The sequence below is a fragment of the Diabrotica virgifera genome, chromosome 8, assembly GCF_917563875.1.
Source record: "Diabrotica virgifera virgifera chromosome 8, PGI_DIABVI_V3a".
NCBI lineage: Eukaryota > Metazoa > Arthropoda > Insecta > Coleoptera > Chrysomelidae > Diabrotica > Diabrotica virgifera.
The window spans coordinates 12,794,522-12,820,441 of NC_065450.1; the positions used below are offsets into that span (position 1 = coordinate 12,794,522).

Below are 25,920 nucleotides of genomic sequence, written 5' to 3' on the forward strand. Positions count from 1 at the left end.
TTTTAGGAATAAGTGAGACTAAAAATATGTTTTTCCAATCAGAAATAGATTTTATCATATTTTCAATCAGAAATAGATTTTGGCGTAGTTATTGGCGTAATTCGCAGTTGGAAAATTTGAGTATTTGTCGAAAGACCAAAAATTTAAAAGTTCAATTTTTCAGTTGTTTCGACTATAGTGAGCCTTGTGTATACCCGATCCTCACCGCTTAGCCTCTCTTTGAAAGCTTAACTCAAAATCTACCGATTTGGTGTATTTACAGTTTTCATTTCCCTCTTTGAACCTGAGATATGTCACCCAAAAAATATTCCCTGTTTTACCTACCCAGTGCTATAGCTCTCTTCTGGGTGGTCAAAAGTTACAAACTACACCAGTTTTCAATCGGCCCTGACCCCCTCTTGAAACATCGAAAAAAATTAATTACGGTGTAACTTTTTCACACACATACAAACATACGTATATACAAATATTTCCCCCTTTTAAATAGAAATCGAGTCCTGACAATAACTTTTGAATCGTATAACCTTCTTCTTATTCTTTTACTTATTGGAGATCTTTTGATTTGTTTAATTCTGAAGCTGCTGGTTAATTTCCTGGGAGGTAGATTGCCAACTATCCCTCCATCTTTTAGGTGGTCTTCCGGGGGGTCTTGAACCGGGCGGGTTGTTTTTTAGGCCAATTTTTGGGAGTCTATTCTCATCCGTTCGTCTTACATGGTTGTACCACATCCTCGTGCGCTGCCTTCCCCATCTTACAATTCTTGAATTTTGCATTGCTCTCTAATGCCTGTATTTCTTACTCTGTTTCTTCTTGTTTTCCCACTATTGTTCTTAGGGTTTTCATTTCGGCAACTCTTAGCATCTGTTTCATTTTGTTGGTGTCTTCGCGCACTTCTATACCATATGTCATGAATCGTATAACCGATTTTCAAAATTAGACATTCGTTGGAAAGGTAATGATTAGGGAGCAGATTTTATGCTAAATTCATATTGCTTGCATATTTAGCATATTTGAGAACTTTATCAAATTTTGCATATTTTTAAAGAAACGTGCATAATATGTGTCTATTTGAAAACATTTTTGTTCAAACGAAAAAATTCAAAATTTTTTTAATTTGACCCTAACATTTTTTAATTTGACACAAAATATTACCCCGCACATGCTGTCATATCTTTTCGAGAACTACCTGTCGGCTCATTCACTACCTTTTTGGTTTTTCTTAGAAAACACCCGATCTTTATCCACAAAGTGCTTCTAGTACGCCGTGTAGGATGTTAAATACCCTATTGTTAAAAGAATATTTTAACTTCTGAACATTGTTTTATGATTCTCTAACGGAAAAATAAATATATGCTTTTAAGCAGATCCCATAATTCAGTAAAATTAGTCACCTTCAGTCCGTCAATGCGAATGTTCAGTTTTTGAGTAATAGTACTTAGGTTTGTGAAGAGTGCAAAATGCCGAAAGATTCAAGCCTGGTTTATTTTCGTATCAGCACCTACCTCCAGCTTCTTTACATCAAAATGAAAAATTATTCTGCAAAGCATGTATAGGGTGGCCGGAAAGTCCCTTGACACTAAAAATAATAATGTTTCAACACCGCACCACGTTTTTTGGTATTCCTGTGCATGCGCAGCATCAATATCACCTATTTGGTCACGCATACACACAACAATAGTTGCGATTGAAACGTAATGGCGGACACAAGTGGGTATAGAATTGAGAAGCGTTTGGCAGCAGTGTGGATAGACGATCGTCGTCATAATAATAAACAATGGCAGATATTTTGGTTTTCAAAAACTATCAGACCAACTTTGCTCTCGTGGGAGAAGAAGGCTTTTTCATCGGGAACCGTGCTCGATGCACCAAGAAGTGAAAAACCAAGCACTTCAAAACATGTGCTGGCATTCAGGATTCTATTGAAAGTTCATCGATAAAGTCGACGCGGAAACGCTCTGCAGAGTTTGGTATTGCTCGGTCAACAACGCAAGATAACACGCGAAAGGATTAACATGTGAAGGCCTTCTTTATTTTCACAAGATGGCGCCTCATTCCATTTTGCTCTCGTTGTTCACAATCACCTGAATGAAATTTGACAGGACCGATGGATTGGGCGAGGTTCTTCAATTCCTTGGCCTCCAAAAAGTCTAGATTTGACAACGCCGAACAGTGTACTGTGGGGTTTCATTAAAGAAGAGATTAAAAAACACAGATATGTTTCAAATGAGGACTTGCGAAGCGGAGTTCACCAAGATTTTACGTCAGTAACTCTGGACATGCTGGGACGAATGAGCATACGAACATGGCGTCTCATCAAATTGTGTTGCGACAATGGAGGTATGCACACCGAGATTTTAGATAAATAAATAAGTAATAAATAACTTACGTACAAAATTGTGTTATTATTTTTCCCTCTGTAGTACAACAACAGCAATTCATTAATGTAAAGGGAATTTCCGGCCACCCTATAGTAAAATAGTGAGTTTAAGATCGCTTTCTTTCTCTTTTTTCTTTAATAAATAATATTTGGCTGCTTCCCCAACATTTTAAGTTTAAACAAATTGAAAAAGTATGTGTTATTGTCGTAGATACCATCTTAGCCAAAATTTTCGGTTAAGCAACACGTCGGGACAGAACTACATAAGTCAAATTGCAAGAAGATGAGTGAATCGAAAGTAGTTGATCAGTTACCCATTGACCATTGACAGTAGAAAATTGTTGATGACTTTATCTAATGAACAATATACACTCACCGGCACAAAAAACCGCCACCCCAAAAAATGGGTCATTTTTAAAGTCTTGTATTTCCTAAACCTGGTGTCCGATTTAAGTGATTCTTTTAATATGTTATAGCGTTATTCTTTTAAAATATCGCTGTTATAATATTGTTGCTAGACAGGTACATTGTCATTGTATACAGGGTGTACCAATCAAACTGTGTTTTTTTCTCAAATGTTGGAACACCCTGTGGAATGATCTAGCTTTTATAAAATACTGGAATTAAAACCCAACTATAGCATCAGGTTTTCTTAACATTATTTTATTTGTTTTATTCGCTTAGATTGGATAATAAAAAAGTTAGGCACTTTGACAACTACCCCTGTTTTTCGTCAATATAGGGTGTTTTTAAATAAGTACGGCAAACTTTAAGGGGTAATTCTGCATGAAAAAATAATGACAGTTTTCTTTATAAATATATGCTCGTAAATGCTTCGTTTCCGAGATATGGGGTGTTGACATTGTTCTTACAAACTGACGATTTATTTATTGCTCTAAAACGGTTTGTGATATGCAAATGAAATTTGGTAGATTTTAAGAGGTAGTTATTGCACATTTTTTGGCATGCAATTAAGAATTTTATATTCACCATTGGCGTGCGTACGGGTATAAATATTTTAGATATATCCCGTATGCACGTCAATGGTGAATATAAAATTCTTAATTGTGTGCCAAAAAATGCGCAATGACTACCTCTTAAAATCTACCAAATTTCATTTGCAAATACTTCGTCATATTGTAAGAACAATTTCAACACCCCCTATCTCGGAAACAAAGCATTTGAGGGCATACGTTTATAAAGCAAACTGTCATTATTTTATCATGCAGAATTACTCCTTAAAGTTTGCCGTACTTATTTAAAAACACCCTATATTGATGAAAAACATGGGTAGTTGTTAAAGTGCCTATTTTATTATCCAACATAAGCGAATGAATCTAAAAACAGAATGTTAAGAAAACCTGAAGCTATATTGATTCAATTTGATTCGTACACCCTGTATACAATGACAATGTACATGTCTAGCAACTATATTATTACAAAGATATTGTTAAAGAATAAGGCTATAACATATTAAAAAAATTACATAAATCGGACATCAGGTGTAGGAAATACAAAACATTAAAAATTACCCATTTTTTTGGGTGGCGGTTTTTTTTTGCCGGTAAGTGTATATTTAATTCAGATTTATGCGAATCTATGTTTAAAAGTTTTTTGGAAATATATTCAAAACATAGTGTTTCCGATGAAAGTACATTGAGAAAAAATTACGCACCTCAAATTTACAACGATACCATAAAAAATCAAGAATATAGTGGCAAATCGATACATTTATTTTATTGTAGATAAATATGTGGTTTCTCTATCTATTGTAGATAAATGCGCATTTTTTTAAATTATTGTGCATATCTTGCGCAATGTATGCGCATATGTATGCGCAATGTATGCGCATATGTATGCGCATATTTCATCAAAATTGCTCGCATATAAATCCGCTCCCTAGAAAGATCAATGCTATCAGAAGCCGCAGAGACCGAACTATGAATTTCGAAGTTTTTAGGAGTTTTGGGGACGAGAACGAAAACAAACCAAAAATGGGGAGGGTCGTAAAATCCACACGCTTGGACCAAAATGGATGGTTGATATTTTAAATGTTTTTCAAAAGTACTTCCTGGAAATACTTTGTCAGCATTACTACCTAGTTCTGTGAAAAATAAACAACACTAAAGAACAGCTGCTTGGAAGTCTAGCAGGACCATGTGAAGAGGAGTAGTTGTATCGTTATAATAAAAAAATACAAAAAAAAAAACAATGAATAAAATTAGACATCCGATTTAAGCATCAATATTAGACTGATTATGATATTTAAGTTATATTTCTTAAACCAGTTGGAGAAGTTGTCTACATATTATAATAATTAGGCTAATAATAGACAAGGCGAAAACGGCGGGTTCGTTGGAAAAAATATTCCCATGAAATTTTTTTGCGTAATCACATTCGTGAGACATCCCAGAATAAGATTCAAGAAGTTGCCCACGTGAAAAGTGAAAAACGAAAAATGGCGATTTTCAATGCTTAATTAATAACTCGGTTAAAAATTATTATGAAAGTCAGAAAGTGACTAAATCAAAGATTAAAGCCACCCCTACAAGATCCTTTTTTTTTGTATTAATTAAATTAACAATGCACCTAATCCTAAGACTAACCAGCATTTTACATTTAACTTAATCTGCTACTGTACTGTCCTAGGTATTCCCAACGGTTCACCTTAGAATTTAATAATAATTATTGTTGCATACTCACTGCTGTGGCTAGGTTCACTGCCCGAATTTAAACTGACACAGACATTTATAGATTTATCACTATCACATAAGTTCAAAAGGTTTCGTGCGTTTGAGCCTGCGGACTAGGTCTTGATTATCTAAAAGTTCTAACACTTCCCTGTTTGTATGATTGTGGAGTCGTTTTTCGTGACCCTTGGCAATCCTTTTTACCTGACCCTTCCTACAAGATCCTGAAGAAATTTTTGTCATTATTTTATTACTAAGCTGTTATTTATAAGTAATAATAATGAGCGCCATGCACGTATTAGGCTGCCGTCAATGGTGAGTGCGAGATAAATGCCATTCCTGCAGTCAATGGTGCATCTTACTCGCACTCAAATTTACAGCCGCGTCAATACGATCTTACCGTTAATAATTAAAAATAACAGCTTAGTAATAAATTAATGACACAAATTTGTTTAGGATCATGTAGGGGCGTCTTAGACTTTGATTTAGTCACTTTCTGACTTTCATAATAATAGTTTTTAACCGAGTTATTAAGTCTTAAAAATGGCTAGATTCGCATTTTTAAAATTTTAAATTGCTTATACAGGGTGTAACGAAAATACAGGTCATAAATTAAATCACATATTCTGAGACAAAAAATAGTTCGAATGAACCTAATTTACCTTAGTACAAATATGCACATAAAAAAAGTTACAGCCCTTTGAAGTTACAAAATAAAAATCGATTTTTTCGAATATATCGAAAACTATTAGAGAGTTTTTATTGAAAATGGACATGTGGCACTCTTATGGCAGGAGCATCTTAAAAAAGAATTATAGTGAAATTTGTGAACCCCATAAAATTTTATGGGGGTTTTGTTCCTTTAAACCCCCCCCCCCCCCCCAAACTTTTGTGTACGTTCCAATTAAATTATTATTGTGGTACCATTAGTTCAATTCAATATTTCTATAACTTTTTTTCCTCTTAGTATTTTTTCGATAAGGCAGTTTTTATCGAGTTGCGGCTTCTTTTTTAATATGTTCGCATAAAAATTTTATGGGGGTTTTGTTCCTTTAAACCCCCCAAATTAAACTTTTACTGCGGTACCATTAGTTAAACACAGTGTTTTTATAACTTTCTTGCCTCTTTTTATTTTTTCGAGAAGGTACTTTTTATCAAGATATTACTTCTTTTTTAATGTGGTTCAAAATATACCTAAAAATGTAAATCATAAATAAATTTTCATATATTATTACCAAGTCTCCATAATCGTACTTAGCCATATACAAATATGTGGTGGATTTGACAAACATTCAAAATATCTCGATAAAAACTGACTTTTGGAAAAAGTACTGAGAGGCAAAAAAGTTTTTAAAATATTGTATTTAGCTAATGGTACTACAATAATAATTAAATTGGAACGTACACAAAAGTTTGGGGGGGTATAAAAGAACAAAACCCCCATAAAATTTTTATGGGGTGTCCAAATTTCACTATAATTTTTTCTTAAGATACTACTACCATAAGAATGCCACATGTGTATTTCCAATAAAAGATCTCTAATAGTTATAGATATATTGGAAAAAATCGATTTTTATTTTGTAACTTAAAAGGGCTGTAACTTTTTTTATGTGCACATTTGTACTAAGGTAAGTTAGGTTCAATCGAACTATTTTGGGTCCCAGAATATGGTATTAAATTTATGACCTGTATTTTTGTTACACCCTGTATATTAACTCGAAAACTATCAATCTTAGAGAAGAATTACTGGTCCGGAAGGCTCCAAAAAATCTAAAAAAAAAATTGTCCGGACCGAAACAATTTATTTTTGCAATTTGATTTAAAAACTTGTTAAAAAAAATTTGGACCACTTTTCTCGTGAGCGACTTCTTGAACCTTATTCTGGGGTGTCTCACGAACGTGATTTTGCAAAAAAATCCCATGGGAATATATTTTCTAACCAACCCGCCGTTTTCGTGTTGTCTATAAAGGTCTGTTTCAGATTGTTTTGATATGTTACTGGCACTGGGTATATGACTTTGAAGCATCTTGATTTCCTAGATATAGGCTATTGATTATATTCAAAATAAGATAGCTAAAAGGAACTACAACGTTAACGGGGTTTTATTATTTGATATGGTCAATGGACATCTATATATGAAAAAACCTCGGAGTGCTACCATTTAAAGGGGTGCGTTTTTGAGAAATGGGTGAATTAGTCCCTGGGCACAGGTTACATTAGGGTGAGTTCTATGCACTTTTGATACAAATACGTCTACATAAGAATTGTTTCTGGTTAAATTTCCTATCTAAATATAACTTTTTAAAGCAAAAGATACTTTTTTTTACAAAAATATATTCAAAAGAAAAAGCACAAAGAAACCCAAAAGAAAGAAATTTTGTTTTTTGTCCCATAACTTTTGTCCACGGGGATATAGGTATAGACATTGCTTCGCAGAAAAAAAACTTACATATTTTCTCTTTAAAATGATGTTTGGTAGAGGTCATTAGGATATGCAGTTTTCGAAATATGATTTTTCAAAGTTCGCCACTCACAGCAATTTTGGGCAATTTTCCTTGTTATTTCGCAAATATTGTTCTGTAACTTTTTTCTACGTAACTTTAGGTATATGCAATGGTACACGTAATAGGAATAGAAATCAATTACCTTTAAAATGGTCTACTGTATAACGTTGTACGACTTTTTTTAAAGAGATTGTGGTTTTTCAAGTTTTTATACTTTTAACGATTTTTTTATAATATAATATAAAAATAAAACAAAATTATTATATAATATATTATATATTATATAATACCTAATATAAAAAAAATATTATTTTTTACATTTTTTACGATTATTTTTGAAATTTCTCATTATAACTTTTTTTCTTGTACATGAATATACTATCTATATATTGCGCAACAAAGAGGGCTTACTTTCTGTTCTTTAAAATGGTGTATCATCTATATTTAAATACATAATTGAAACCGAGTGATTCTTTGATATTTTTTTACCTGTATTATTTAAAATATTTCTTTTACAAAAATTACAAAAACATTAGTCTTAAGAAATATCACTTTAGTTAAAATTATTTAAACGTTGACATTTAAAAAAATTTCAAAATCAAAGTCCATCTCTTCGTTAGCATTAGCTTCAATATCTTCCTCTGACACATAAGTTATCTTAGAGTTTCCACAATTAGTACCCATGCACATGCACCCTTTGCAGAATATTGAACAACTAATTTCTATCTTCCTACAACCGCAGTTTTTTGTACATCCTTTGGTACATTTACATGCTATTTTTTCAAGCAAAGCTTGTGGTGCAGGAGCTTTGACAGTAAATATTGGAATTAATCCATATTTTCAAGTTTGCCCGGCCGAGTCAAGTGGATCAAGAGTATTACCTATAAAAGATAACATTCAATCATATCACACAATCACATAAAAAAGTTATAATGGGGAATTTAAAAAATAATCCTAAAATCAAAAATCGTTGCAAGTACTTATTACAATTTGAAAAAGCATATCTTATTCAAAAATAACCCTAGAATTTTTTATAATACATCATTTTAAAGTAAACAGAATAAGCTTTCTTTTTGATTATATAATATATACCATATAAAAAAAAAGTTATAATGGGAAATTTAAAAAATAATCGTAAAAATATAAGAACTCGTTAAAAGTCTTGAAAAAGATAACCCCTTTAAAAGAAGTCGTACAACATTATACAGTAGGCCATTTTAAAGGTAATTGATTTCTATTCCTCTTACATGTACCATTGCATATGCCTAAAGTTACGTAGAAAATGGTTACAGAACAATATTTGCGAAATAACAAGGAAAATTGCCCAAAATTGCTGTGAGTGGCGAATTTTGAAAAATCATATTTCGAAAACTGTAAATCCTAATGACCTCTACCAAACATAATTTTAAAGAGAAAATATTTAAGGTCTTTTTTTGTGAAGCAATGTCTATACCTATATCCCCGTGGACAAAAGTTATGGGACAAAAAACAAAATTTCTTTCTTTTGGGTTTCTTTGTGCTTCTTCTTTTGAATATATTTTTGTAAAAAAAAGTATCTTTGACTTTAAAAAGTTATATTTGGATAGGAAATTTAACCAGGAACAATTTTTATGTAGACGTGTTTGTACCAAAAGTGCATAGAACTCACCCTAATGTAACCTGTGCCCAGGGACAAATTCACCCATCTCTCAAAAACGCACCCCTTTAAATGGTAGCACTCCTCGGTTTTTTCATATAGAGAGATTCATTGACCATATGAAATAATAAAACCCCGTTAACGTTGTAGTTCCTTTCTATAGTACATAATCAATAGCCTAATATTTGCCAATAACGAAACAGCTTCTACAATTCAAAGTTTTATTTCCGGAGAAATAAAACCTAAAATAAGACCAAGTTTCTGGTTACGCCATCGGGGTGTCTATTACTTACAAACCAAACGAATGCTGAATAAAAAAAGACACGTGGAGGTCTTTAATTTGCACCTCACTTCCTGTCTATTCAGCTCGAAAAAATTTCAATGAAAACTTGGTCTCGATACTCAATTAGAAGTAAAACTCCTACATAAGAGTTCTCTGTAAAACGAAATCAAGAGGAGTATTATATTTCAGTTCGTTTCCTGAATGAACTCTCTGGCGCTCTCTAAACGAACTTTATGGCGTTTGGTTTTAGAATTTTTAGAAAACAAACGACACCACTACGGCCAACATACCAATACCAGGAGGAATCAGGCAGGGAGACAGCATCAGTCCATTTCTATTCAATATGCTAATGGGTGAAATAATAGAAGATGTGGAATCGCTACAACTAGGATATAGACTCGGCCAGAGTAGAATCAGTATAGTGTGCTATGCGGATGATGCACCCCTGATTGCAGATGACGAGGATGACCTACAAAGGCAACTTTATCGATTCTATCAAGCATGTCGATGACTCAACATGAACATATTCACACAGAAAACAAAAAGCATTACCATTGCGAAAGACCCAATTAGATGCAAGCTAGTGGTAGATGGAAAATCAATGGAACAGTTAAACCAGTTCAAATATCTAGGTGTAGAGTTATCAAGTTATCATGACCCAGCAAGAGACCCAAGAGGACAAATTAACAAGGTTGCTGTCTTGTCCGGATGTTTGAGAGATGTGATCTGGAATAACCCATATATGAGAATGGACAGCAAAGTTAGAATTTATAAAACTTGTATCAGACCTGTTATGACTCATGGCATTGAATCAACAGAAAACACCAATAAAACCAAAAGCATGCTACGAACAGCCGAAATGAAGACACTAAGAGCAATAACAGGGAAGACAAGAAGAGATAGAATACGAAACAACATTATCAGAAAACAATGTGGCGTGCAAGATGTAGTCAGATGTGGCAGGCAAAGACGAAAAGAATGGTAAAGTCATGCAAAAAGAATGGAGGAGCACAGACTACCAAGAATTGCTCTAGAATTAAAACCAGCAGGCAGGTGTCCACGAGGGAGACCACCAAAAAGATGGAGAGATAGCTGGCAGTCTACCTCTCAAGAAATACTTCAACGTCGGAATTAACAGATCGACAGATCTACAACAAGTATAAGAAGAAGAAGAAGAAGGTTTTAAAATTCAATTTATTTGCACATCATTTGGCATTTGATGTTTAAACAACTTTTTTTCTCTTTCCTTATAATAAAAATAAACACTTAAACACTAATAATAAATCCAGAAGAATTGCTGCAGCCAATAGTTTGGAATTCAGGAGAATGACCATGTGATTGGTGTAGCTCAATATTACACTACACATAAAAATAGTCACTATCAGATGTGGAAACCACCTTTCATTGTCGGTAATAATAGATGCCAGAAAAACTTTGTTGCATCATCAAAAACAGATAAAAGCTTACCTACATCATCAAATACCGCAGAAAAAGAGGTGTGTAAACGTGAGAAAATTCTGAACCTAAGACATCTCATTGAAAATTCAAGAGAATTTCAAGTAATACCTATCGATGGCTTAGTGTGAAAACCTCGTATCTCATTAAATTACAATTTTAGAGGAGAGGCAAAAAACTGATTTTCTGCATAATATAATCTAAAAACAAAAACTACTGTTACGTATTTTAATGTGAGCACATTGAGACAAATATCTGATCTTGGCACAGAGCTGAAAGTGTTAAATGTTGCTATTAAATTGAAAATACAAATATTAACTATGAAAAACACGTAAATACCCTTGCAGTATATAGAGCCTTTGCCCAAGTAACTATGATAACCTCGTATATCTTGATATACGTGTTTCTCATCTAAAATGAGGTTGTGTTTATGATTATTTACGAGGTTTTCATTTTTCATAGCTTATTGCACACCTCCAAATACTAGGTTGATACAGTACAAATCTTTTGATTTAAGGTTCACAAAATGTTTCTATATGCCGGACTACCTTTTGTTGTTCACAAAAAAACATTTCTCCAAGTCGAATTTCTTAAACAAACACTTCAAATTAAGTACCAAATTCTTGGTTATAGATATACGTGGTATTCACACTAAATCAAGAGGGCAATTGATATAGGTGGTTTCTTTTTTCGGCTGTAGAAAATAGTCTGGTGTATTTGGATTTTTTCTAACAGTTTTAAATCGTGAGATACAAGGTTTTCAAACTAAAACCACCAAAATGTTATTTTCGAAAAAAAAATGAGATACGAGGTTTTCACACTAAGCCATCGCTATGTTTTTAATATATAATAATATGCTTTGTTGACCAGAAGGCATCGGACTGTGCAAGCTGGACCAATCTTTGGTCCGTTTTAACCCTTAAACAACCAAGGGTGGGTAAAAAATATCCACTTAATGCGTATTCCCTTGTAACATATTTATTACGTGTTTAAATTTTTTTTAAAAATTATTTATTGTTAAAAAGACAACCCATTATCGAATGTTAATTTGGTTCTACCAATATTTTTGAAAATAATAGCAGCATCTTGAGTTAAATATGGATGGGCATAAAAAGTACACCCTTGGCAAAACTTGTTACTAAAGGTTTCTATATAATTTCTCGTTGGTAGGAAGATAATCCATATAATTATCGATGTATAATTACATAATCTACATAATTATCCGCCAATGAGGAGGCTGAAAGAAAGAATATGGAGAAAATCGACAAATCTGAATTACTGGTATGTTAATTGTGATGTACATTGTAATTTTGTTTTAAGGTTTGTAAATTGTTTATATTAATATTTTAGAAGATGCTGTGTTTATTAAGCATAAGATTCTTAAGTTTAATCCATTTTCAACAACTCTCAATAAATATAATATTAGCTATTTTCGAGGTGGACATTTTTTACCCACCCTTGGGCGTACATGGAACCTAAAAAAGGTTGGGCGTTTAAGGGCTAATTGAGATAGGTACACCGATACACGTGTTGACACTCATTATTAATCTGTACCAGTCCAATATCGCAACAGTACGACTAAAGCAGGAGTTCTTAAGCCAGTTTAAAGCAGCGAGAGGGGTTAGACAAGGATGCGTTTTATAACTTGACATACTCAATATTTACAGTGGACATATCATGAGGATGGCTTCAAGAGGTTGGGTTGGTGGGATCAAGGAAGCTGGAAGTATTTGCATAAAAGTAAGAATGCTGCAATGTTACGCCTTTTCTGTTCGTTTTTATAGTGTTGAATCGTTGGCCTTGAACGAAGATATTTGCAGAAAATTGGAACAGTGTGAAATATCGTTATATCGGAAAATACTTGAGACCCCGGTAGACTATTGAGTCACAAATAACGAGGTACTCAGGAGAATATTCATTTCGCGAAATATTCGCTTTTTTATTGTGAAATTTTGGGACTCACCCATTTCCTTACGCCCCGCTCAAATCGTCAGATTTTTGAAATATACACTGTTTTGCATGTACTTAACTTACCTTATCTTAATCTGACGATTTCGAGTTTTTCTAAAGATAGATTTTTTTTCAGCGCTCCCTTAACGAACTAAGAAAAATTGCATTAAATTTTTTTAATGTTAATTTATTTACTATTTTTATTTAAAAATAGCGCCAACTAGCGGGTAATATCTGAACTATGACGATAGATTTCTTCGAAGTAGTATCTGTGTCAAGGCAAATTGGATTAAAAATGGCGAATTGGAATAAAAATAGCTTATCGGAATAAAAATGGCGAATTGGAAAAAAATGGCGAATTCGACTAAAAATGGCGCCAACTAGCGGATAATAGCTGAACTGTGACAGTCGGTAATGTAGATTCCTTCGACGTAATGTCTTTGACGTCAGCATCTTTCTTACCCTTACTCATTGAAAAGGTACTTCTCTCTCTAACACATTGATTTCTCTATCTTGGTAGTGAGGCCAGCTTTGGTAATCTACTGCATTAAGAGCCAATATATGGTAGGTACATTTTCAGGGTACAAGGTTTCTCCCCATGTAATAATCAGACGCGCTCGATTAACTGCAAAAATTCCGGCTTGGGCTCCCCTACCATAAAGATTGCCATAATGATCACCAATATTCGTCACGGATATGCTTATCAAGAAGAAGAGGAATCAAATTAAATATCTCCCAATAAAGTCGACCCAGGACCCAGAGCACGCCAAATAGAATTCTACTTTGCTGACGTCACAAAACAGAATTTCATAATGGGAGAATCGACGGTTGCTAGGCAACGTGACGTCACTAAAATAGAATTCTATTTGGCGTGCTCCCGCACCAGCAACCAACTCACAAATATTGGACATATTGTCCCTGCCATTTCCAACTATCGAATGTGAAAAGTGGTACTTTTCAGGAGAGCAAAATAACTCTTTTTTAGAGACTCCTAAATCAGCGCATTGACAATTGGGAAATTGTTTATATTTTTTGTATGTAATCTTTAATCCTTGTTAGATTGATAAGAAATTTGAACTGCTTATCATGTTTTTCTTTCCAAAAAATCACATTACATTCGTTACTTTGCTTTTTGTATTAATTAAAGATTTGTTTCGGTCCTATGATTCAAAGTAGCGAATGTATAATAGCGAATAACTGTATAATCAAATAATGAAAATCCGTTATACTGAAACAAAATTCGCACAAATTGTAAACACGTGCATTTTATTCTTCTTAGCAGTATAGCATTTTCTACAGTTTACAGATTAAAATTGAATAACTGTTGAATAAATTACAACACAAACTAACGAATGTGACACGTTCGACATTTAGCGTTTTACATATATACGTTTAGTTATATTTATGCAAAACAAAGTATCGAATATAACCATTTTCGTCAGTTTTCAGTCAACCAAATGAAAAAATGTTCATATTCGATGGTTTAAACAGCATATTTCCCGCGCTCCTAGTCAAGCTACAATAACAAGAATTTGCCACAAGATGGATCACGTATAATGCGAGGGCAAGGTATCGAATCTGAAAACCCCGATTTTTCACATTCGATAGATGGAAATGGTAGGAACGATATCAGTTTAAAGTTATCTAGTTTAAAGTTCATAATATACGTCTCAATAACTGACAATATACTCTGGGCTAATTAGCAAAATACAAGGAAAAGTTATTTACCAGCAATTTTATTGCTGGAATCCAATCTTATTCTTGTATGTATTAATAATATAGATATGCAAAGTCCGCAGATAGTGTGCTACTTTTTTTATAAACAAAATGGCGCCCGAAAATCGTGTTTTTTTCAATTTTTGCTCTATAACTCCAAAGATTTTAACTTTAGACCAAAAACACCCAAATAAAAAATCACCGCAATTAAATTCTGCATAGAGACGTGTTTTTTCCGATTTACTTCGACGAAAACTTTCCCCGGAAAAAGCGGGTTTTTCCAACAAAATCTTTAATTTTCAACTAAACTTTTAGATAAGTAGTTGTTAATCAATATTTAAATAACTTCTTAACGTAAAAGCCCTTTCCGTATGTATTATAATTCCAGAAGTCGATGGAAATTTAATGAACAGTTTAGCAACAATTGAAATGTTAATTAAAATTAAAAATTTACGGTCGCTATAATAACGACAATAATTATGATGCATAAGAATAACTATGATTTTTTCATAAAAAGACACTATACCTATCTAATGTACTTTACAGAATTGAAATTGGACTATTTAAGCGGCCTCAGGAATATTTTAAAATTATAAACAATTTTTTGGTTTATAAACAAATAGAATATCTCCGGAAATATTAAACTAAATTAAATTGTGAAGACGGTATTCAAAAGACAGCGGCAGGACGCTTCTTTTAAAAGAAAAAACGTTTAATTATGACGAGTGGTTCCTGAGATACAACCGGTCAAAGTTGACCGGAATTTACGGCAAAGATATAAACAATAGGATCATAATTTTCAAACCATCACCTTTTTATTTTTGTCCTCTTTCTCCACACCAATTTTCAGATCTTTAAAATCCTCATAACATATATTATTATAATAAAAACTATCGATCATACGTGTGAAAATTGCCAAAAATAGCAAAATTCCAATCAAAAATTAGGTTGAAGAAAATGTAACCCTCAAAGTTCAAAATCGGTATACGTTAACAAAATGCATTTTCTTGGCTTCCCATGGAGCAATTTCCTTCATTCTTTTTTTGTTCCCTAATAACTCTAGTAGAGCCATCGAACTAACGCATTATTAAATGTCAAACTTGCTTTTGTTTTGTTATAATAGATTAATTTATTTATAAGAACAGAAAATTATATATTTTTTCCAGTTGTAGGCTATTTTTTTAGATAAACTTACTACAAGTGTACCTTTTAAAGTTAAAAACATAAATATTCTCATTTGAAAGCTGTATAATCATTTAAACAATTTTTATTTAAACAAATTAAAATATTGTGTTATAATTAATAAATAAATTTATTATAACAAAAGAAAAGTAAGTTTGACATTTAATAATGCGTTAGTTCGATGGCTCTACTCGAGTTACTTGGGAACAAAAAAAGAATGAAGGAAATTACTCAATGGGAAGCCGAGAAAATTCATTTTTTTAACGTATACCGATTTTGAACTTTGAGGGTTACATTTTCTCCAACCTAATTTTTGATTGGAATTTTGCTATTTTTGGTAATTTTCACACGTATTATCGATAGTTTTTATTATAATAATATATGTTATGAGGATTTTAAAGATATGAAAATTGGTGTGGAGAAAGAGGACAAAAATAAAAAGGTGATGGTTTAAAAATTATGGATCCTATTGTTTATATCTTTGCCGTAAATTTCGGTCAACTTTGACCGGTTGTATCTCAGGAACTACTCGTCATAATTAAACGTTTTTTCTTTTACAAGAAGCGTCCTGCCACTGTCTTTCGAATACCGTTTTTACAATTTAATTTGGTTTAACATTTCCCGAGATATTCTATTTGTTTATAAGCAAAAAAATTGTTTATAATTTTAAAATATTCCTGAGGCCGCTTAAATAGTCCAATTTCAATTCTGTAAAGTACATTAGATAGGTATAGTATCTTTTTATGAAAAAATCATAGTTATTCTTATGCATCATACTTATTGTCGTTATTATAGCGACCGTAAATTTTTAATTAACATTTCAATTGTTGCTAAACTGTTCATTCAGTTTCCATCGGCTTTTGGAATTATAATATATACAGAAAGTTCTTTTACGTTACCAAGTTATATAATTATTGATTAACAACTACTTATCTAAAAGTTTAGTTGAAAATTAAATATTTTGTTGGTTTTCCGGGGAAAGTTTTCGTCGAAGTAAACCGGGAACAACACGTCTCTATGCAGAATTTAATTGCGGTGAATTTTTATTTGAGTATTTTTGGTCTAAAGTTAAAATCTTTGGAGTTATAAAAAACACGTTCCCACACAGAGAGGGGTGGGAGTAAATTTTAAATTTTAAATAGGAACCCCGCGATATTTTGCGACATGAACATCAGATCGAAAAACTGCAAAATGAACGTATTCAATCTTTTTTTTTTGAAAAATCTATCAAATAAAATCAAACACGCCCCCACGGAGGTGGGGTGGGGGTTACTTTAAAAACTTAAATAGGAGCCCCCATTTTTTTATTGCAGATTTGGATTTCTTACGTAAAAATAAGAAACTTTAATTCGATACATTTTTTCGAATTATGGATAGATTGCGCTTTAATCGGAAAAATACAAATTAAATTGAAAAATGGAAAGTCTCCACCTAAATGGAAAATTTTACTTAAATTTTTTTGGTTTTAGGACCTAATCTTTACAACCCAACAGGTACCCACAACGATCGAGTGACTGCAAGCATACTTCCCTCACCTACTAGAATTATTTTAAAGTAAAATTATATTTTACTCTCACTACTATAAACCGGTATAATGGAAACATAATACAAATTATTAGAAAAATTATTATTGGGTCTTGTTAACAAAACACAATGAGAATTAATTTTTTCTGGGCAGGTAGTGAGGGTGGAGAATATCAAACATGCCTATTGTAACAAATGGCAAGCAATGCAATGACAAAAAGCACATAAAAGAAGAGTGTGATTAAGAAATATATCAGCGTAAAATAACCAAAAAATGATGCACTTTTTGAGAAAACCTCATTAAAACTTTTTTAAATTGTTTAAATAAATCTTTATTTTTATCTTCTATAAAAGTTTCTAGCATCAATAGTGCAGCCGATAGGTGAAACAATTGTGCATTTAATGATATAAGTATATAATTTAGACCACATATACTACACATATAAAGGTTCAAATTTAGATATGAGGCCATCTCAGATTTTGCCTTTTACAAAAATGGCGGACATTCAAAATGACGACTATACATATGTGACTAATAGCACGATAACTTTTGAACGAGACGTCAGATTTCAACCAACTTTGGTATATGGGTTCTATTTTTGATGTATAAGATCGAGGTCTTGAACTGGAAGAATCGGTTTACCAGAAGTTTTGTTTTCCTGGTTTTTATGTAAAAATATGTTGTCTTTTTTCAATTTTTTCACCTTGTAGGTATTAATTTTTCAAAATGATAATACCGACATCGAAAAGAGCGTAAAAATGTTTTTTAAGAAATATTTGGAACTTTTTAGTTATGTTAATTACCATGTAATAAATGCCTAAATTATCTTAACATGTACCTATGTGCGGCAAATTCCTGCAAATATTATAAGAATTATTGTGCATTTAACGGTAGAAGCATATAATTTGGACCACATATACTACACATATAAAGATTCAAATGTACATATATTATGAGACCATCTCAGTTTTTGTTCCTTTTACAAAAATGGTGGGAATTAAAAATGGCGACTATACATATGCGACTAATAGCACGATAACTTTTGAGCAAGACGTCAGATTTCAACCAAATTTGGTATATAATTTTTTTTATGAATAAGATCGAGTTCTTGAACCAGAAGGATCGGTTTACCAGAAGTTGTGTTTTTACTGTTTTTTGATATAAAAATATGTTGTTTTTTTTTCAATTCTTTCACCTTGTATAAATAAATTTTTCAAGAAGGTAATATTGTCATTGAAAAGAGTGTAAAAACATTGTTTAGGAAATATTTTAAACTTTTTAGTTATTTTAATTATTATTTAATAAATGCATAAGGTATGTTCACATGTACCTATAGGCGGCAGATTCATTTTAAATTCCCGCCATTTTTGTAAAAGACAAAATCTGAGATGGCCTTATATCTAAATTTGAATCTTTGTATGTGTAGTATGTGTGGTCCAAACTATATGCTTTACCATTAAATGCACAATAATTCTTATATTATTATTTGCACGAATCTACCGCACATAGGTACCTACATGTGAAGATACGTTATGCATTTATTAAATGGTAATTAATATAACTAAAGAGTTCAAAATATTTTTACGCTCTTTGCAACGCGGGTATTACTTTTTAAAAAATTATTATATACAGGGTGAAAGAATTGAAAAAATTAACAACATATTTTTAGAAAAAATGAGGGAAAACCCAACTTCTGGTAAACTTTTTCTTACAGTTCAAGAGTTCGACCTTATACATCAAAAAAAGGACCCGTATACCAAATTTGGTTGAAATCAGACTTTTTGTTTAACAGTTATCGTTCTATTAGTCACATATGTATCGTCGCCAATTTGAATGCCCGCCATTTTTGTAAAAGGTAAAATCTGAGATGGCCTCGTATCTAATTTTGAACCTTTATATGTGTAGTATATGTGGTCCAAATTATGTGCTTCTATCATTAAATGCACAGTTCTTATAATATTTGCACGAATCTGCCGCACTGCAAAACTAAGCAAGTTTCGCTCAAAATAAAGGTACATTTTTATTTTGGTAATAAACTTGTGAAAATCATGCCCTTATTATTAGCATCGCAATTTAATCGTTACCGTTCTACAACTTACTTTAAGGCCATCGGTACATAATTCGCAAATATTTTACGGCTATCCCTACTTTTTCTATCTTTACACGGCAAATTATATGTAGTAGAATTCACACTGGTATGGATATGTAAACATTACTAGAATGTCATTCTACTTGACAATGTCATCATTGACTTTAAAGAGATGGCTTTTGAATGTTCTTGGATAACTGTTATTTGTATAATTGCAAATTATTAATTCAGTTAATAAATGTGATCTAATTTTTTCACTAACTATGTATTCAGTGACTGTAATAATTATTATTTATATGTAGAACAAAAACTAATGCTCAATCGAGAAAATTGGAAAAGTATTAAAGTGATTGTTTAATAATATATTGTTACTATGGAACGCTTAAAATTTTGAACATTTTTCACAAAAAAATACTTGGATCACAGAATATATCCTGATGAATTATCTGCTTGGATCTTCCATAAAAAATAAACAATAAATAATTTTTATCAAGTTCACATCTTAAATCGATTATTTGTCAAATACACTATCAATATTATTTAATCAACAACTCAAAATATTCCCGATGCCATGTCAAATATTTAAAACTGTCACTGTCTTGTCATCATATTCTATTTGACTCAGTGCGTTGTATGACAGAGGTAGCTAATGTTCGATTTGGAAAATATCACCACGGTCAATTTTTTTCGAATCTTGAAAAAACTAATAAATATTTTTAAAAAATTTAAACGCAGAATGAATGACTAAATTATTATCGAGGGCAGAAAGTCCCTTAGAGTAAATAAAAATTTCTTTTGAATGAAATATTTAAAATTAAAAATCACACTAGGTACATTTTTTCTTAGTTTTTCACCCCTGTAATTTATTAAAATAAACATTATAGAAGTTTTTAGGATACTTTCGGCCCTCGGTAATCAAACTTTGTTTTTGATGGTGCTGAAAACTAAGATGAGGTTTCAAAGGTGAACGTTTCAAAATCGCAATTATATCTTAAAAATAAAAAAAAATGAAATTACGTTATTCTTAAACCTAAATGTTGCCCCATTTTTTTTCTATCAAACCTTTTGTTTTTTGTGCTCTATATTTTAACATAAACTTGATTTAAAAGCTAAATTTCAAATTTTGGTCACTCAACTTTTGCGATAAAACTTTTCAATTCCGGAATCTGCACCGTTCACTGTAAACAATTCATAACTTTTATTATGATAAGACAGAATGATTCAAACAGGTCCCATTGTCCTCAGAAAGATAAGAAATATATATATATATATATATATATATATATATATATATATATATATATATATATATGTATATATATATATATATATATATATATATATATATATATATATATATGTATATATATATATATATATATATATATATATATATATATATATATATATATATATATATATATATATATATATATAGATACAAGTTTTTATTGAGGTTGCAGTCAGTGTAAGGGGCAGGATGAGAGAAACTAAAACTAAAACTAAAACTAAAACTAAAACTAAAACTAAAAAACCCCTTACACTAACTGCAATCTCAATAAAAACTTGTATCTACATATTGTCAGTCAATAATACCAAACTACTTTATATATATATATATATATATATATATATATATATATATATATATATATATATATATATATATATATACAGGGTGGTTCATCTAATTCGCCTCGGTCTCTGTACGGAAAACCACTCGATATTTTAAAAAAATTTCTTATCATATATATACAGGGCCTTTAATACTACAACCTAAAAATAATGTGAATTATACAGGGTGTTCCAAAAAAGAGTGGTATATCAAAGTTATATTTTTTCTTATGGAATGCCCTATATCTGATGACATTATTAAATTGTCCTTAAAAAATAAGCTATACTTTCATAAGGGTTCCTTATACCTAAATACAGGGTGTTTTGACTTATTTCGATTTTTATAAAAATGTAAGGTTTTAGAAAAAAATAAATATCTACGAATCTAAGAAGCAGTAACAAATTATTTCTTGGATCTTAATAACAGACTATTTAGCATACTTAAACAGATGCTTATTGCAACAAAATTTCTTACAGGGTGGTCAAAATATGAGATTGTTCTATTAACAAATTCAAGCTCTAATAACTTACTTATTTTAAATGGAACACCCTATATCTTACTAGTCTATCGCGTAGAAAATTTACTTAGCTTTCAATTTGTATTAGGGTTTCCTATACCTATCTTTTTACAGGGTGGTCAAAATATTAGATTGTTCTATTAACAAATTCAAGCTGTAATAACTTACTTATTTTAAATGGAACACCCTGTATCTTACTAGTCTGTCGCGTAGAAAATTTACTTAGCTTTCAATTCTTATTAGAGTTTCCTATACCTATCTTTTTACAGGGTGGTCAAAATATTAGATTGTTCTATTAAAAAATTCAAGCTGTAATAACTTACTTACTTTAAACGGAACACCCTGTATCTTACTAGTTTATCGCGTAGAAAATTTACTTAGCTTTTAATTCTAATCAGGGTTTCCTATACCTACCTCCCTTCATTTTTTAAATATTTAAAGATTTCCAAATTTGTAAGCTTTAAAAATTAGAATTAAGTACCTATGTCGTGTTTATAGTATACAACACATCACCAACACCGGCAATATACTTAGACAAGATACTGTCATTAATAAAATTTTCATTGTTATTATGTAATCACACAGAGTGTTGTATTATTTTAGTTGATTTTGGCCTACATGTGACATTGAGTAATATGTTTATATTAAACTGCATACCCTATATTAGATGCCGTATTCTGGAAGATATTTAAATTATATTTAATTCCGTATAAGTATTTTCCATATCTTATCCCAACGGTTATTGAGTAAATTTAAGAACACCACTTTTTGTTTGAATCTTTGAATCGCAATTACAAACAATTAAATGCAATGGCTACTTTGACGAAAACGAGCCTATTGTACAAAAAAATGTATTTACAAAATAACATGGGAATTTATATTTATAGAATAACATGTGTATTAAGAATATTTACATGGAATTGAAGAGATTTTAAATATCTTCCATTATAAAGAATAGAATATCGAGTATGTCATTTAAAATAAGAACACTCTGTGTGATTAAATGTTTAAAATGTGAATTTTATTAATGAAACTAACTTGAATAAGATATTTAAGTATATTGCCGGTGTTGGTATGGGTTGTACATAACCACGACATAGGTACTTAATTCTAATTTTAAAGCTTACTAATTAGGAAATCTTTAAATATTTAAAAAATGAAGGGAGATAGGTATAGGAAACCCTAATAAGAATTGAAAGCTAAGTAAATTTTCTACGCGACAGACTAGTAAGATACAGGGTGTTCCATTTAAAATAAGTAAGTTATTACAGCTTGAATTTGTTAATAGAACAATGTAATATTTTGACCACCCTGTAAAAAGATAGGTATAGGAAACCCTAATACAAATTGAAAGCTAAGTCAATTTTCTACGCGATAGACTAGTAAGATACAGGGTATTCCATTTAAAATAAGTAAGTTATTAGAGCTTGAATTTGTTAATAGAACAAGCTCATATTTTGACCACCCTGTAAGAAATTTTGTTGCAATAAGCATCTGTTTAAGTATGCTAAATAGTCTGTTATTAAGATCCAAGAAATAATTTGTTACTGCTTCTTAGATTCGTAGATATTTATTTTTTTCTAAAACCTTACATTTTTATAAAAATAGAAATAAATCAAAACACCCTGTATTTAGGTATAGGGAACCCTTATGAAAGTATAGTTTATTTTTTAAGTACAATTTAATAATGTCATCAGATATAGAGCATTCCGTAAGAAAAAATATAACTTTGATATACCACTCTTTTTTGGAACACCCTGTATAATTTACATAATGTTTAGATTGTAGTATTGAAGGCCGTGTATATTTATGTGAAGAAATTTTTTTAAAATATCAAGTGGTTTTCCGTACAGAGACCGAGGCGAATAAGATGAACCACCCTGTATATATATATATATATATATATATATATATATATATATATATATATATATATATATATATCTTAAAAATTTCAGAAAATAATATTAAAATGGGACAGAGTTGTAGCGAGTTAAACGCAAAAAATGTGATTTCACTTTTTTTATTTTTAGGGTAAAATTGCGATTTTGATAATATTCTCCCACGTAAAATTCAAAGTAAACCTAATTTTCGTTTTCAGCACCATTTAAAACATAAAGTATGATAAACATTAGCCATTCACCACACCGTGATCACTATCTCGAGAAATATGCGTTTTTTGGGGTGTGACGATCGTATATAAAGTCACATAACTTTTTTCCTGTAGCATAATTTGACGTAAAATTTTCCATAAAACTTTTTCATACATTATATTTTATTGCTGTGATAGTTAAAATTATAAACTAAAAAGTTTGTCACACATATTTTTGAAGTAAACATGAAACTAACGAAATCTGACGACAGTATGTTTAAAAATAGCTTCTTTTTTAAATTGTCTACACATTTTCGACAAATCTCATTGTCACCTAAATACTTCAAAGATGACACAGTAAAATTTTCAAAAGGAAATATTTACAGCGACGATGATTTAAATAGTGGCGAATTAAACAAATTAATAAAAATGTTGTTCCAATAATTACGTGTAGTCCATGAAAACCTGTTGCTATAAAAAATGAGGATCCGTAAATTGAATCAGAAATTGCAAAGGGGGATTCGATATATTCATATCCTTGTAAAATAGTAAAATAAATTCCTTATGTTACTGTAAAAATTAATCCTTGAAGTCCTTGAGAAAAATTCTTTTCTATTAAGCTATGATGAGCCCAGTAAATATGAAAAATCATCAAAATTGATTTTTCGCATTTTTGCATAAAATTTGATTTTTGAACATGTTCCACGAATTCTAGATAACAATAAACTTCATATTCGGATTCACAAAGAATACATAAAGAATGATCAAAATTGGTCATTCACCTTAAAGTTGATTTTTGTGGTCTGTATAACGTAATTTAAGGGATTGCTGCCGCTCGCCTAATATGACAGAAAATGTGATAAAATTTAAAATCATTAGAAAAGTTGATATTTGGTCTTGCGAAGATAATAATAATGAGAATTGATTCTTTTTGGCAGGCAGTGAGGGCAGGGAATAGCAAACATATTGTACGAAATAGCATATAATGAAGTGAGAAAAAGCACATAAACGAAAAGATAGGTGGTAAAATTAGTATCCTAAAACCCTATATCGAACTTACCTTATATTGAAACAACATATTTGCATTGTGGCAATCAGCATGAATTATTACTTGATCTTTGGAAATTACATCAGATATTTCCATAAATCTTTCAAAAATACTTTTCTCATTTATAAACTTTTCGTACACAATAGATAAATCAGGTCTTCCAGCTTCTTTTAACTTTTCCACTAATGTAGGAGTTTTTGTGTCATATAGTGTTTGAAAGTTTTGTATCATATCTTTAAATAACGAAAAGCAATTCTTTGAAATTTTTTCAAACAGATCTTTCCTTTGATCCTTCAATGCGAATGACAAGGCATGTAGCTTTGCGTAGGATCTTAATCCCATTTCCAGATGTGCAATATTTAATGGTTGTTCTCTTGGATGCAATGCGTAGTTTTCTTTCTTTAAGTTTTCTAAAACAATTACTTGATTGTCGTCGTCTAAGAATGTTTTGTAACACTTCGGTACCATGTCGAAAGGAGCGTTAACGTTTTTATCGTTTTGAAATTCCTGGAATGCTTTAAGAATTTTACTGTAAAAAATGACTTCTCTCTTACAAAATTCTTGTACTATAGGAAATTTCTTTTCTGATCCAGGATTCTTGTTCGTTTTTATGACCAGATGAAGAACGTCTTTTCCATTAATTGGTTTTTGTAGATCTACCTTAATAAATAATACTTCTCCTACATAACCTTCTCCTTTTTGCGTCGTGCTTTCTACGATGAAAGTGAACTTTTTAGAACCAATTGACTGCTGGATCCAAAAACGTAGTGCAGCTTCGTTAAATACTTCAACCATTGTTCACTTTTCAGACTACACAGTAAAGATTGCAAACTTTTAGACACATCAACTACAATGGCTGATATTTTGAAACAATCGCTCTTAGATAACCTTTATCGTTTAATAGCAAATACTAATTATTCGGCTTATTTAAAACTAATGACAAAAAAATGCATAATATTGTGAGATATCAAAAATATTTTGTTATTTGTCACGAATATGCTTAATAACAAATATATACTAATTATCAAATTGAGTGCTGTGATTATAATTAGGCACTAATTATGATATAGATTTTTGCATATCGTTTCAGTCACACCAATTACCATGCTTACTAGCCATGTGTCGATTTTTACTTTACAATTAGTAAAATTGATTAGTTTCTTTTAATTTTTTTTATTTACAAAAATATATCCGTCGGAAGCGTATAAATTCAAAACCAGACATTTGACATTTTTTCAAA

At 31.1% G+C, this 25,920-nt stretch overlaps 1 protein-coding gene across 1 annotated transcript in view; it reads right to left on the minus strand.

Annotated features, from left to right (window-relative positions):
- Positions 1-25,590, minus strand: part of LOC126889558 (uncharacterized) — a 40,671-nt gene extending 15,081 nt beyond the window's left edge. The window contains exon 1 of the mRNA XM_050657934.1: positions 24,693-25,590. Within this exon, the coding sequence (XP_050513891.1) occupies positions 24,693-25,475 (783 nt within the window). The 5' untranslated portion in view covers positions 25,476-25,590. The remainder of the gene's footprint in view (positions 1-24,692) is intronic.
- Between the last annotated feature and the right edge of the window lie 330 nt (positions 25,591-25,920).